The sequence below is a fragment of the Pseudophryne corroboree genome, chromosome 5, assembly GCF_028390025.1.
Source record: "Pseudophryne corroboree isolate aPseCor3 chromosome 5, aPseCor3.hap2, whole genome shotgun sequence".
Classification (NCBI taxonomy): Eukaryota; Metazoa; Chordata; class Amphibia; order Anura; family Myobatrachidae; genus Pseudophryne; species Pseudophryne corroboree.
Window position 1 is genome coordinate 542,467,877 of NC_086448.1, and position 16,139 is coordinate 542,484,015.

The 16,139-nt window shown below is 44.2% G+C and overlaps 1 protein-coding gene across 3 annotated transcripts in view; it reads left to right on the top strand.

The window, feature by feature from the left end:
- Positions 1-1,365: 1,365 nt before the first annotated feature.
- Positions 1,366-16,139, top strand: part of GMPR (guanosine monophosphate reductase) — a 266,998-nt gene continuing 252,224 nt past the window's right edge. For 2 of the 3 annotated variants that reach the window (XM_063923208.1, XM_063923209.1), the window contains exon 1: positions 1,366-1,719. In XM_063923208.1, the coding sequence (XP_063779278.1) occupies positions 1,633-1,719 (87 nt within the window). In that variant the 5' untranslated portion in view covers positions 1,366-1,632. The remainder of the gene's footprint in view (positions 1,720-16,139) is intronic. The other variant, XM_063923206.1, reaches the window with a different exon arrangement.

Consider the following 16,139-nt stretch of genomic DNA (forward strand, 5'->3'; position numbering starts at 1 on the left):
GTCGGACTGAGGCATAAAGGGCCCACCGGGGGAATGCAGTGGTAGGGGGTCCATGTTTAGAGGTGTGGCCAGCCTCCTGAAGGGGTGTGGCCAGCCGCCACATTGGTTTCCCTAACCATTAGAGAGTGCATGGTCTGGGCCCCTTGATAAATATATATAGTAAATATGCATGATAATGTACCAGAATAATACACCATAGTCCTGTGCAGTATAAGGTAACATGTATAATGTACAATTCAAGTGCACAGTCTGGCACCTGATCCATAGTGGAGGGGAAGGGCCCCCCCAGACAGTGGGGCCCACCGGTGGTTTCCCCTGTACCCCTGTGGGCCAGTCCAACCCTGGACTGACCTGTGACCCAGCTACAGCCAGCCAGCGGTGACCTGCCCAGCTGCAGGCTAGTTGTAAGCAGAGAGCTGCTTACAGTATGTTTATAGTAAATGGTTGCTGCGCTCTGAAAAGAGGTTAATGCTACAAGAGTTACAGGGGTCTGAGAGGTGAGAACAGACTCGTGTCCCTCTCTCTACAGGAGGCCTGTCTACTGTCACTGTGATGGTGGCACTTTTTGTCCCCTACAAGAAGCTGGAAGAATATACATTTTCTTGTAAATATTGGGCAGAGCCTGTGGACATTTTTGTTTTGTGAATACCAGGTGCATCTCTGGGAAACTGTAAGAATAAAGTGTACTTACAAGCAACAATACCCATATATGATGGGGAAACTATGGACTGTGTGGATTTTTTTAAATACTGCATGCTAATTCATGCCAGTGTCCCGGGTCGGCCCTTTGGTTGTACGCCGTTGCAAGTTAGTTGTATGTATGAATAAAAGGGCACTACGAAATTTGCAGATGAAAAAAGGGAAACGTGGGGACAAAAATAGTGCATGTGCAAATGTATGAGCACAGTAATGCACTGTATGAGTTTCATTTCACATACAGTATATCTGGTTTTAATGGAAGACTTGGCACATTAAAAAAAAACTTTGCTATCTACATCTCAAGGCAACAGGAACCGGGTTGTTGTTTTTTTTTGTTAAAATATGTTCTGCGTTGTATCAGTGCTTTGCATAGAGCAGAAGGCATCACTGATACACATGCACTAAGTGATAATGTTAAGCACTGCACAGCTGAAAGGATGCACACACCCTAATAAGTGTAACTGTAAGTACTTTCCACAGTACAGTGCTTGACTGGTATACATTTACTTATTTACTCTGTGATGTTGTGCTTTGGCAAAGAAATGATTGCAGACTGTATATCTAGAGCTATTAACAGCCTACACCACAGCTCACTGACTGTCCCTATGCAGTGGCTTGGTGTGGTGGTTACGCAGCAGTACAGTCTGTATTACACACACACTACTAGCCGGCAGAACAGGAGCCAGAGGGAAGATTACAGTACTGTCGCTGTGCTCTACAAAAGCACTTTCTAAAAACAGCGCTTGCCTAATAAAGATATGGGGCTTGTACGTTCACTGTTGGCCTTCTCAGCACTATAAATACTCTTGCTGAAGAACATACAGGCTTTGGTTGTTGCAGGTTATATCTGGTTCATACACTCTGTAACAAAACAGGAAGGATATCTGCTCCTTTCTGCATTACAGGACTGAGGGACCTTAATAATTTATAAGGATGCCTAGAGTGGACGCAGACCTCAAGCTTGACTTCAAAGATGTCCTTCTCAGGCCAAAGAGGAGCAGCCTCAAAAGCAGATCAGAGGTGAGTTCTGTGCTCACCATACCTTTGTACTATTGTATGTACTGTATTATTGTCATTTACTGCTCTTTATCACAGCTGGGCAATGCTCTGCATTGCTCGCAGTACTAGAACAAATTGTTCCTTTTTTGTACTGTTCACACAATCAGCTGTAAAACATGATAACACCTGCTGTAACACAGTGGGTTGGTTTTAGGAGACACCGTAGGGAATTATGATAATAATTTAATTTGCAAATAGAAAAAAAAAGTTTGAACAAAACAAGTGGAAATTGAAATAGCTGGGAAATTTCCATTGTGGTTTCTTTTCTTTACTTTTTTTTTTGTTAATGGCTAATTAGGAATACAGTTACACCTCAGGGTTTGGGTAATGTGTGAGGGGAGAGGCAGAGAGTATTAACTTTGTAGGGCTCCGACTTCACTTTCACCTTGTTCTGCAATTCACCTTGACAGCTGAAAGAACTCAAAGCTGTGTTTGGAGGTGGATTAATCAGGGAAGGGCATTTTGAAAGCCAAGCTTCCAGTACTTATAAACAAAAATGACAATGACAGTCGGCAGCACCAATTCAGGCACAGTTCAAATACTTTTCTGTGGACAATTTTCCTGGAATGTGTCACACAATTTATCCAGTGGGGGGAGGGGGGGGGGGGGATTAACACGTGAACTGCTTAAAGTTATTTCTGAAGGATAATAGGAAATAACTACATGAGCCTTAGTAACAATATACATGTTGTTTTATGTATCAGGTTAAGTAATACACTTTGTGTAAATTCATTTTGTCTCTGCCAAGTACTTTATGTTCTATTCTTTTATGCCTCATTGTTTGTAGTGTTACTTGTGCTGATTTGAGCAAACGCCTACATATACTAGTGATCATATTGTTATGGTCATTTATACAGTATTGACTGAATTTTGTTCATGAATTTTGTTCATTGTACATTTAAATTTGTTTATAATAAAGCAACAACACAGTATGCCTGTAGCATGACTGCAGCCCTTAGCACTGATAATACCATGACAATTACTAGATATACAGAATACAACTATGTTTTACTACACACTGCAGAAGGATGTCACCTTCAAAGCATCCTTGCTGCAGCAATTCATAGCAGTGTTCCATTCACTATACAGTGGGAGTCTTCCTCTGTGGCTGTCTGGGAAATTGCTATGTCATATTCCTAGATTTCTCTCTCATGTATATTATACATAAGTTATGCAAGGTAACAGATATTTAAGGAACCCGGGGATTTCTTTTAACTAAAAAAAACCCCAAACAAATGGATATTCATCCCCGTGGTACTCATCAGTAAAACATCACTGCATTGCAGGCTGGGTCTACTAACTGCAAGCATCTTGGAGGGCTGGGCCTGTGTCACTCCTGCTAATGTCTGCACCACTCACTGATTTCTTGCCAAATCTATGCAAGTTCTCTTGTCATAGTTAGGCAATAATGATTATCTATTTTCCTCCCATTTTTGAACTGTTTAGTGACCGCTGTACTGTATGTTCTCGGAAGGATAATTAAGGATAACCAAAGCAATTACACAGAGCAAAGTGATGTTGTACTGTATTACACTTGCACATCAAAGCTAATCTGAAATACAATTTGTAGCAAACATTTGAAAACACTTTACGGAACCACTCTGCTCTTATCCAGATGCATCCATGCACACAATATGCAGAGCACTCACAAAGGGGGTATTTATCAAAGCTCAAAGAGAGATATAATTGTGAGAGATAAGGTACCATTTTGCAGCTCCTACCTTACATGCTGCAGGCTGTGTTTGAAAAATGACAGTAGCTGATTGGTTAGTACTGTACCTCTCACAATTTTATCTCTCCCTAATTAGAGATGTGCACCGGACATTTTTCGGGTTTTGTGTTTTGGTTTTGGATTCGGTTCCGCGGCCGTGTTTTGGATTCGGACGTGTTTTGGCAAAACCTCCCTGAAAATTTTTTGTCGGATTCGGGTGTGTTTTGGATTTGGGTGTTTTTTTAACAAAAAACCCTCAAAAACAGCTTAAATCATAGAATTTGGGGGTCATTTTGATCCCATAGTATTATTAACCTCAATAACCATAATTTCCACTCATTTCCAGTCTATTCTGAACACCTCACAATATTATTTTTAGTCCTAAAATTTGCACCAAGGTCGCTGGATGACTAAGCTAAGCGACCCAAGTGGCCGGCACAAACACCTGGCCCATCTAGGAGGGGCACTGCAGTGTCAGACAGGATGGCACTTCAAAAAATAGTCCCCAAACAGCACATGATGCAAAGAAAAAAAGAGGTGCACCAAGGTGGCTGTGTGACTAAGCTAAGCGACCCAAGTGGCCGACACAAACACCTGGCCCATCTAGGAGTGGCACTGCAGTGTCAGACAGGATGGCAGATTTAAAAAATAGTCCCCAAACAGCACATGAGGCAAAGAAAAAAAGAGGTGCACCAAGGTCGCTGGATGGCTAAGCTAAGCGACCCAAGTGGCCGACACAGACACCTGGCCCATCTAGGAGTGGCACTGCAGTGTCAGACAGGATGGCACTTCAAAAATAGTCCCCAAACAGCACATGATGCAAAGAAAAAAAGAGGTGCACCAAGGTCGCTGTGTGACTAAGCTAAGCGACCAAAGTGGCCGACACAAACACCTGGCCCATCTAGGAGTGGCACTGCAGTGTCAGACAGGATGGCAGATTTAAAAAATAGTCCCCAAACAGCACATGATGCAAAGAAAAAAAGAGGTGCACCAAGGTCGCTGGATGGCTAAGCTAAGCGACCCAAGTGGCCGACACAATCACCTGGCCCATCTAGGAGTGGCACTGCAGTGTCAGACAGGATGGCACTTCAAAAAATAGTCCCCAAACAGCACATGATGCAAAGAAAAAAAGAGGTGCACCAAGGTCGCTGTGTGACTAAGCTAAGCGACCCAAGTGGCCGACACAAACACCTGGCCCATCTAGGAGTGGCACTACAGTGTCAGACAGGATGGCAGATTTAAAAAATAGTCCCCAAACAGCACATGAGGCAAAGAAAAAAAGAGGTGCACCAAGGTCGCTGGATGGCTAAGCTAAGCGACCCAAGTGGCCGACACAGACACCTGGCCCATCTAGGAGTGGCACTGCAGTGTCAGACAGGATGGCACTTCAAAAAATAGTCCCCAAACAGCACATGATGCAAAGAAAAAAAGAGGTGCACCAAGGTCGCTGTGTGACTAAGCTAAGCGACCCAAGTGGCCGACACAAACACCTGGCCCATCTAGGAGTGGCACTGCAGTGTCAGACAGGATGGCAGATTTAAAAAATAGTCCCCAAACAGCACATGATGCAAAGAAAAAGAGAGGTGCACCAAGGTCGCTGGATGGCTAAGCTAAGCGACCCAAGTGGCCGACACAAACACCTGGCCCATCTAGGAGTGGCACTGCAGTTTTCTAGCGAGAGGATGAGTGCTTCCATCCTCATGTGAATCTGAACCATAAGCCATGAACATAGGCCAGGGCCTCAGCCGTTCCTTGCCACTCCATGTCGTAAATGGCATATTGGCAAGTTTACGCTTCTCCTCAGACGCTTTTAATTTTGATTTTTGGGTCATTTTACTGAACTTTTGTAGTATACTTGATGACACAGAGGTAGAGCAGTGGACTACTGTACCGTACTGCTATATATTATATACTGGTGGTCAGCAAAATTATGCACTGTCCTCCTACTACTGCGCACAACAACTAAAATGCACCACAGGTATGGATGGATAGTATACTTGACGACACAGAGGTAGGTAGATCAGTGGCCTACTGTACCGTACTGCTATATATTATATACTGGTGGTCAGCAAAATTATACACTGTCCTCCTACTACTGCGCACAACAACTAAAATGCACCACAGGTATGGATGGATAGTATACTTGACGACACAGAGGTAGGTAGAGCAGTGGCCTGCTGTACCGTACTGCTATATATTATATACTGGTGGTCAGCAAAATTATGCACTGTCCTACTACTGCGCACAACAACTAAAATGCACCACAGGTATGGATGGATAGTATACTTGACGACACAGAGGTAGGTAGAGCAGTGGACTACTGTACCGTACTGCTATATATTATATACTGGTGGTTAGCAAAATTATGTACTGTCCTCCTACTATATATACTGCGCAAAACTTAAATGCACCACAGGTATGGATGGATAGTATACTTGACGACACAGAGGTAGGTAGAGCAGTGGACTACTGTACCGTACTGCTATATATTATATACTGGTGGTCAGCAAAATTGTGCACTGTCCTCCTACTATATATACTGCGCAAAACTTAAATGCACCACAGGTATGGGTGGATAGTATACTTGACGACACAGAGGTAGGTAGAGCAGTGGACTACTGTACTGTACTGCTATATATTATATACTGGTGGTCAGCAAAATTATGCACTGTCCTCATACTACTGCGCACAACAACTAAAATGCACCACAGGTATGGATGGATAGTATACTTGACGACACAGAGGTAGGTAGAGCAGTGGCCTACTGTACCGTACTGCTATATATATTATATACTGGTGGTCAGCAAAATTATGCACTGTCCTCCTACTATATATACTGCGCAAAACTTAAATGCACCACAGGTATGGATGGATAGTACACTTGACGACACAGAGGTAGGTAGAGCAGTGAACTACTGTACCGTACTGCTATATATTATATACTGGTGGTCAGCAAAATTATGCACTGTCCTCCTACTACTGCGCTCAACAACTGAAATGCACCACAGGTATAGATGGATAGTATACTTGACGACACAGAGGTAGGTAGAGCAGTGGCCTACTGTACCGTACTGCTATATATTATATACTGGTGGTTAGCAAAATTATGTACTGTCCTCCTACTATATATACTGCGCAAAACTTAAATGCACCACAGGTATGGATGGATAGTATACTTGACGACACAGAGGTAGGTAGAGCAGTGGACTACTGTACCGTACTGCTATATATTATATACTGGTGGTCAGCAAAATTGTGCACTGTCCTCCTACTATATATACTGCGCAAAACTTAAATGCACCACAGGTATGGGTGGATAGTATACTTGACGACACAGAGGTAGGTAGAGCAGTGGACTACTGTACTGTACTGCTATATATTATATACTGGTGGTCAGCAAAATTATGCACTGTCCTCATACTACTGCGCACAACAACTAAAATGCACCACAGGTATGGATGGATAGTATACTTGACGACACAGAGGTAGGTAGAGCAGTGGCCTACTGTACCGTACTGCTATATATATTATATACTGGTGGTCAGCAAAATTATGCACTGTCCTCCTACTATATATACTGCGCAAAACTTAAATGCACCACAGGTATGGATGGATAGTACACTTGACGACACAGAGGTAGGTAGAGCAGTGAACTACTGTACCGTACTGCTATATATTATATACTGGTGGTCAGCAAAATTATGCACTGTCCTCCTACTACTGCGCACAACAACTGAAATGCACCACAGGTATAGATGGATAGTATACTTGACGACACAGAGGTAGGTAGAGCAGTGGCCTACTGTACCGTACTGCTATATATTATATACTGGTGGTCAGCAAAATTATGCACTGTCCTCCTACTATATATACTGCGCAAAACTTAAATGCACCACAGGTATGGATAAATAGTATACTTGATGACACAGAGGTAGGTAGAGCAGTGGACTACTGTACCGTACTGATATAATACTGGTGGTCACTGGTCAGCAAAATTCTGCACTATCCTCCTATATACTACAATGCAGCACAGATATGGAGCATTTTTCAGGCAGAGAACGTAAAATACTGGTGGCCACTGGTCAGCAAAACTCTGCACTGTCCTCCTACTATATAATACTGGTGGTCCCCAGTCCCCACAATAAAGCACACTGAGCACAGATATTTGCAGCACACTGAGCACAGATATGGAGCGTTTTTCAGGCAGAGAACGTACATTTTTTCAGCACACTGAGCACAGATATTTGCAAGCACACTGAGCACAGATGTTTGCAGCACACTGAGCACAGATATTTGCAGCACACTGAACACAACTGAGAGAACGCTGCATACGTCCCCTCCCTATCATCTCCAATGCACGAGTGAAAATGGCGGCGACGCACGGCTCCTTATATAGAATACGAATCTCGTGAGAATCCAACAGCGGGATGATGACGTTCGGGCGCGCTCGGGTTAACCGAGCAAGGCGGGAAGATTCGAGTCCGCCTCGGAACCGTGTAAAATGGGTGAGGTTCGGGGGGGTTCGGATTCCGAGGAACCGAACCCGCTCATCACTAGTTGTGATATATACAACACAAAGAAACCTATAGGTGGATCAATGTAGTGCATGAAAGCATGTTGTAGTTTTCTGTGTGTGTATATATATATATATATATATATATTTATATATAAACAGAGCCGGCCCTAACAAATATGATGCCTTAGGCAAGATTTTGGCTAGTGCCCCAAAGCACCGCCGCTATTTCCGCCTCTGACCCTGCACCCCTTTCCCAGCATCATCACCGCTCACCCATAGCAGACCTCATTTTGGTGCTCTAAACCCCTATATTTTAAATAGGAACAGTGCACACATTTGGCACACAGCCCAAAAAGGGGTGTGCTCTTGCTAGGAAGGGGCATGGCCACACAATAGTAACCCCAATTCAAATTACGCCACACACTAGTGCAACTTTATTCATATTTTATCATGCGATAGTGTGCCTTATTCATGTTACATCACACAGTAGTACCAGTTTACCTAATATATGTTTCTCCTCACAGTAGTGCCCCTTATTCACATTACATCACACTGAATTGCTCAGTTCACATTACACCACACCATATTGCTCTTTATTCACATTAGATCACACAGTAGTGTCCTTTCTATATGTTACACCACACAGTAGAGCACCATACACATAATGCCACACATTAGTAATGTCTTTATACACAAAATACCACACAGTAATGCCCCTTGTACATATGACACATATTATTAATGTCCTTATACATTATGCCAACCTTTATTAATGCCCTTATACACATAATGTCTCACACATATGCCACACATTATTAGTTCCCTTAAACACATACACACATAGTTCCCCTTACACATATGCCATACATTTTTAATGTATTTATACATGACACACAAAAGTGGGTATTTAATTAGTGCCGTATTTTCGACTAGTCTAAAAAATGGCACTTTCCGCCCGTTGGTAGGTCGAATTCCCATTTGACCTATTCAAAATATTTGCCACCGATCCACGTGTTTTGTCAAATTCGTGTGCGTTTTTGACAGGTTTTTGGTCTATTTTCGCCCATGCAGATTCGGCAAAAAGTAAATTGAAACAGCATGACAAAAACGGAGCAAAAACCCGTCGAAAACGCCCACTACTGAATACCCAACGGTCGAATTAGTGCCGATTTTCTGACTGTCGGAAAACTCGTCACTAATTGAATATCCCCCATAATGCCCCTTTCCCATTATGCCTAGCACTATTGCACAATGAACCCACCCACACACAGGACTCACATGGCCGCTAACACTGAAACCTCTGCCTCTGCATGGATACAGATGTGTCCTTATACATCTTGCCTCAATATGCCATGCAGCAGGAGATGCCTGATATGAGTCAGCTGGCAGCTCTGCTAATATCGGGCGCCATTTTTGCAGAAAATACATCTTAGTTGCATTGCTATGTTTCTAGGATGCACAAGCAGCTTCTGCTGATTAAAATGATATGTGGCATGCCTATATTCTGTGTGTGACTGTAGCTGTATCTGCATACGAAATGGTACGTTACAGTGATTTCCAGGAATACACTGTAACGTTGCAATTCGTATGCAGATACAGCCGCAGTCACACACAGAACAGAAATGCCACATATCATTTTAATTAGCATAAGCTGATTGTGCCCCTAGCATTCCAAATGCCCTAGGCATTTGCCTAGTTTGCCTATTTTTGGGAATAATATAGGGTAGAATACGGAGGCCCCACCAATACATTAAAAGTACTTCTTCTTTATTATTAGCATAGCAATCATATCTGACGTTTCGGTGCAATATACTCATTTTGGACTTATTGGTCTTGGATGGAAATGTCAACAGATATGATTGCTGTGTGAATAAAAAAGAAGTACTTTTAATGTATTGTTAAGTGCCCCATTTTCTGATATATATATATATATATATATATATATATATATATATATATACATGGTCGAGTCACATTATTATGATCACTGCGCTGTTGTAGCCCATGAAGTACATCATGTGTCATGAGCTGGCTTGGTGGGTATATAAGGTGTGCGATAGGCCGTCTGCCCTCGTTGCTGTCATGGGTAAATGGGGTGATTTATCCGAGTTGCAAAGAGGAATGATTATTGGCTTTCAGGCCAAGGGTGGCAGTATTTCTTAAACAGTACAGTTTGTGAACTGGTCGAGTGCTGCTGTGGTGAAGGTGTATCGTGACTGGACAAATGGCACCATTGCGAATAACCGATGTAGAAACTACGGAACTATGGCCCTCATTCCGAGTTGTTCGTTCGCTAGCAGTTTTTAGCAGCCGTGCAAACGCTATGCTGCCTCCCACTGGGAATGTATGTTAGCTTAGCAGAAGTAACATAGTATCTAAGGTTGAAAAAAGACAATTGTCCATCGAGTTCAACCTATTTGTGGTCTCCTATGCACGATTATTTTGTAGAAAATTTTGACTAAAGTTGATGACTCCAGTTACGTTTTACCCCTCTTTTTTATAATAACCATAGCGCGTGACTATGCCCCGTAACCCTGGATATCCTTATCCATTAGGAATTTATCTAACCCATTCTTTAAGGTGTTGACTGAGTCTGCCATTACAATTCCCTCAGGCAGGGAATTCCAAACACGTATCGTCCTTACCGTAAAAAAGCCTTTACGCCGTATTGTGCGGAATCTCCTCTCCTCTAACCTGAGCGAGTGTCCACGAGTTCTCTGTGTTGATCTAACCAAAAACAGGTCCTGCGCAAGTTCTGTATATTGTCCCCTTATATATTTGTAAATGTTGATCATGTCCCCTCTTAATCTCCTCTTTTCCAGTGTAAACATGCCTAGTCTTGCAAGCCTTTCCTTGTATTCCAGTGTCTCCATACCCTTAATTAGTTTGGTCGCCCGCCTTTGAACCTTTTCTAGCTCCAGGATATCCTTTTTGTAGTAAGGTGCCCAGAATTGTACACAGTATTCAAGGTGTGGCCTCACAAGTGATTTATATAACGGGAGTATAATACTCTCGTCCCTAGCATCAATTCCCCGTTTAATGCATGCTAATATCTTATTAGCCTTCTTTGCTGCAGTCCTACTTTGGGTACTACTGCTTAGTTTGCTATCTATGAGGACACCTAAGTCCTTTTCCAGTACAGAATCCCCTAATTGTACCCCATTTAGTAGGTAGGTATTATTTTTGTTCTTGTTACCACAGTGCATTACCTTACACTTGTCTGTATTGAAGCGCATTCTCCATTTCGCTGCCCAAGCTTCTAATTTAACTAAGTCATTCTGAAGCGACTCAGCATCCCCCTCCGCATTTATAACTTTACACAATTTGGTATCATCTGCAAAAATTTACACCATGCTCTCTAGACCTTCTATTAGTTCGTTAATGAAAATATTGAACAATAGCGGTCCTAATACTGAGCCTTGCGGCACACCACTTAGCACTTCAGTCCAAGTTGAAAAAGATCCATTAACCACAACGCGCTGCTCCCTATTATCTAACCAGTTTTTGACCCAAGTGCATATTGTGCTTCCTAGCCCTGATTCTTGTAGCTTGTAGATAAGTCTCATGTGTGGTACAGTGTCGAATGCTTTGGCAAAATCTAAAAAGACTACATCCACCAAGTGCGAACAAAAGGATCGCAGAGCGGCTACAAAATAATTTTGGGGGTAATTCCAAGTTGATCGCAGCAGGAATTTTGTTAGCAGTTGGGCAAAACCATGGCCCTCATTCCAAGTTGTTCGCTCGCTAGCTGCTTTTAGCAGCATTGCACACGCTAGGCCGCCGCCCTCTGGGAGTGTATCTTAGCATAGCAGAATTGCGAACGAAAGATTAGCAGATTTGCGAATAGAAAATTCTTAGCAGTTTCTGAGTAGCTCCAGACTTACTCTTACATTGCGTTTCTTCAGACACTCCCGCGTTTTTCCCAGAAACGCCAGCGTTTTTTCGCACACTCCCATAAAACGGCAAGTTTCCGCCCAGAAACACCCATTTCCTATCAATCACACTCCGATCACCAGAACGATGAAAAATCCTTGTTATGCCGTGAGTAAAATACCTAACTTTTGAGTAAAATAACTAAGCGCATGCGCTCTGCGAACCTTGCGCATGCACAGTAAGCGACTAATCGCAATATAGCGAAACTCGGCAACGAGCGAACAACTCGGAATGAGGGCCCATATGCACTGCAGGGGAGGCAGATATAACATGTGCAGAGAGAGTTAGATTTGGGTGTGGTGTGTTCAATCTGCAATCTAATTTGCAGTGTAAAAATAAAGCAGCCAGTATTTACCCTGCACAGTAATAAAATAACCCACCCAAATCTAACTCTTTCTGCACATGTTATATCTGCCACCCCTGCAGTGCACATGGTTTTGCCCAACTGCTAACAAAATTCCTGCTGCGATCAACTTGGAATTACCCCTTTTGTGCAGTTTCAGAGTAGCTCCAGACCAACTCAGCGCTTGCTTGTTTTGACGTCACGAACATGCCCTGCGTTCGGCCAGCCACGTCTACGTTTCCCCAGCCACGCCTGCGTTTTTATCTGGCACGCCTGCGTTTTTCCGCCCACTCCCTGAAAACAGTCAGTTGACACCCAGAAATGCCTACTTCCTGTCAATCACTCTGCGGCCAGCAGTGCGACTGAAATGCTTTGCTAGACCTTGTGTGAAACTACATCGTTTGTTGTAATAGTGCGACGCGCGTGCGCATTGTGCCGCATACGCAGAAGTACCAAATTTTTGCCTGATCGCTGCGCAGCGAACTAAAGCAGCTAGCAATCAACTCGGAATTAGCCCCAATGGGCCTAATTCAGAGATGATCATAGCAGCAAATTTGTTAGCAGTTGGGTAAAACCATGTGTACTGCAGGGGGAGCAGATATAACATGTGCAGAGTGAAATTGCAGCATACTTGCCTACCTGACCCTCTCCATGAGGGAGAAAATGCTCTGTTCCTGGACTTTCCTGGTAATGTGTGATTGCCATCACCTGTGGTGAGCTAGTTAATTGATAATAAAGGTGTTTCACCACAGGTGATGGCAATCATACATTACCAGGAAAGTCCAGGAACAGAGCATTTTCTCCCTCATGGAGAGGGTCAGGTAGGCATGTATGAATTGCAGTGTAAAAATAAAGCAGCCAGTATTTACCCTGCACAGAAAGAATATAACCCACCCAAACCTAACTCTCTCTGCAAATGTTATTTCTGCCCCCTCTGCAGTGCACATGGGGGGTAATTCCAAGTTGATCGCAGCAGGAATTCTGTTAGCAATTGGGCAAAACCATGGGGGTAATTCCAAGTTGATCGCAGCAGAATTTTTGATAGCAATTGGGCAAAACCATGTGCATTGCAGGGGAGGCAGATATAACATGTGCAGAGAGAGTTAGATTTGGGTGTGGTGTGTTCAATCTGCAATCTAATTTGCAGTGTAAAAATAAAGCAGCCAGTATTTACCTTGCACAGAAATAAAATAACCCACCCAAATCTAACTCTCTCTGCACATGTTATATCTGCCACACCTGCAGTGCACATGGGCCCTCATTCCGAGTTGTTCGCTCGCAAGCTGCTTTTAGCAGCTTTGCACACGCTAAGCCGTCGCCTACTGGGAGTGAATATTAGCTTATGAAAATTGCGAACGAAAGATTAGCAGAATTGCGAATAGACACTTCTTAGCAGTTTCTGAGTAGCTCCAGACTTACTCGGCATCTGCGATCAGTTCAGTGCTTGTCGTTCCTGGTTTGACGTCACAAACACACCCAGCGTTCGCCCAGACACTCCTCTGTTTCTCCAGCCACTCCCGCGTTTTTCCCAGAAACAGTAGCGTTTTTTCTCACACACCCATAAAACGGCCAGTTTCTGCCCAGAAACACCCACTTCCTGTCAATCACACTCCGATCACCAGAACGAAGAAAAAACCTCGTAATGCCGTGAGTAAAATACCTAACTGCATAGCAAATTTACTTGGCGCAGTCGCACTGCGGACATTGCACATGCGCATTAGCGACTAATCGCTCCGTTGCGAGAAAAAAATAACGAGCGAACAACTCGGAATGACCCCCATGGTTTTGCCCAACTGCTAACAAATTTGCTGCTGCAATCAACTCTGAATTACCCCCTGTGTGAGAGGTGAACGTCGGTTAGGAACTTGCGTGAGGATCTCTACCGTCACGATACAATGAAGCAGCTCATCATCAAAATGAGCCTGGGGGCTACCAGTTGTGTGTCTAAATGACAGTTCAGCCCATCTAGCTGTTGTCCGTGCCCAGATAATTTGTGTAGATAATTTGGATCCCAGTGCGAGATTTAAAAATGCAAAACCCTCCCCCCCTTCCCCCCATAGATATAAAGAACACAATTCTGCGCACGCGCTCCTGACGAGGGTGTATGGTCTTGCTAAAATGGGTGTTGCCTCACCGGAAAAGATTACCTTACACCCCAGTTTCTCTTACGTCCTAGAGGATACTGGGGTCCACATTAGTACCATGGGGTATAGACAGGTCCACTAGGAGCCTTGGGCACTTTAAGAAATCAATAGTGTGCACTGGCTCCTCCTTCTATGCCCCTCCTATCAGACTCAGTTTAGAAAATGTGCCCGGAGGAGTCGGTCACGCTTAGGGAAGCTTCTGAAGAGTTTTCTACATTTATTTTTCTGTTTGCTATTTTCAGACAGTGCTGTTTGGTACCAGCCTGTCTGCTTCGTGGGACTTAGGGGGGAACGGCCCAACCTCCTCCATGGTTAATGGGCCTTTTTCTCCGCTGACAGGACACTGAGCTCCTGAGGGTCCTATTCGCAAGCCCCACCACGGCGAGCGTATGGGCCCGCAGCACGCCGCCACCCCTGACAGAGCCAGAAGTAAGAAGAGTGGTGAGTAGGTGGCCGGTGTCCCGGTTAGTGGGCCACCGGCTGAAATGGCGGCATAAGGGTGTGGAGCGCAGCACTGGCAGGCAGTCTACACTCCAGAGCTCAGGATGACATGCTGTGTGCGTGTGTTCCGCTGTGAGGGGCGCACTGAGCCACTACTTCCATTACCCACACTTGCAAACTAGCTTACAGGGGTTCTAACCCACTGTTAAGCACCATGCAAACCTCAGCCAGTATTAAAAAAAGGGAAGACCGCGCGCCATTACGGCGGCGGGGCTTCACTATGAGTGGACCCAGCAGCTCACCAGCGCCATTTTCCCTCTACAGCTCTACACAGACAGACTGTCAGGGAAGCGCAGCCTCTCCACAAGGACTCCAGTTTGCCTCAGCGGTACCAGGGGGTCATAGCAAAGGGGGCGGGGAGCAGTATTAGAATACTGAGCCTTTATTAAGAGGGCTTAGTTTGCGACCCAGCTATCCTTATAATTAGCTGTAGGGGCACTTTGTGGCTGGCTCCATCATACTCTGTCTCCCTAGGGGGCTCTGTGTGGGTTAACTGTGTCAAAGGAGTGTGTTTCATGCATAGCAGAGTGTTTTTTCTCACTCAGTGGGATCCCTACAGTGTACTCAGGATAGTACACATTCTCAGGCTAGTGGGTCCGAACCAGTATGGTTGGATTCATTAAAAGAGATGATCTCAAATATTTCACATACATTATCCCAAAATGAGAAGGAGACGCAATACTTAAGACAACCTGTGGATGACCTGATGAATAGAGATTCAGTGGCCATTCCAGCGTCTCAGACCACTGCAATTTGTCTACAACAGTGTACACTGGCCCAAATCATGCAGACTGATACTGATTATGTATCAGACGTTGAGGAGGGTGAGGTGGACTCAGGAGGGGGGATGTAGCTAAGTCACAGGGAATACAGGCCCTGATAGAGGCTATTAGAGATGTCCTGCACATTCCTGACAAAGCGATAGAGAACGATAAGGAATCTTATTTTAATGTAAAAAAAGAAATCCTCTTCTACTTTCCCTGCATCTAAGGAATTAAGGCCCTCATTCCGAGTTGTTCGCTCGCTAGCTGCTTTTAGCAGACGCTAAGCCGTCACCCTCTGGGAGTGTATCTTAGCTTAGCAGAAGTGCGAACGAAAGGATCGCAGCGCTGCTACAAAAAAAAAATGTGCAGTTTCAGAGAAGCTGCAGACCTACTCCTACCTTGCGATCACTTCAGACTATTTAGTTCCTGTTTTGACGTCCCAAACACGCCCTGCGATCGGCCAGCCACT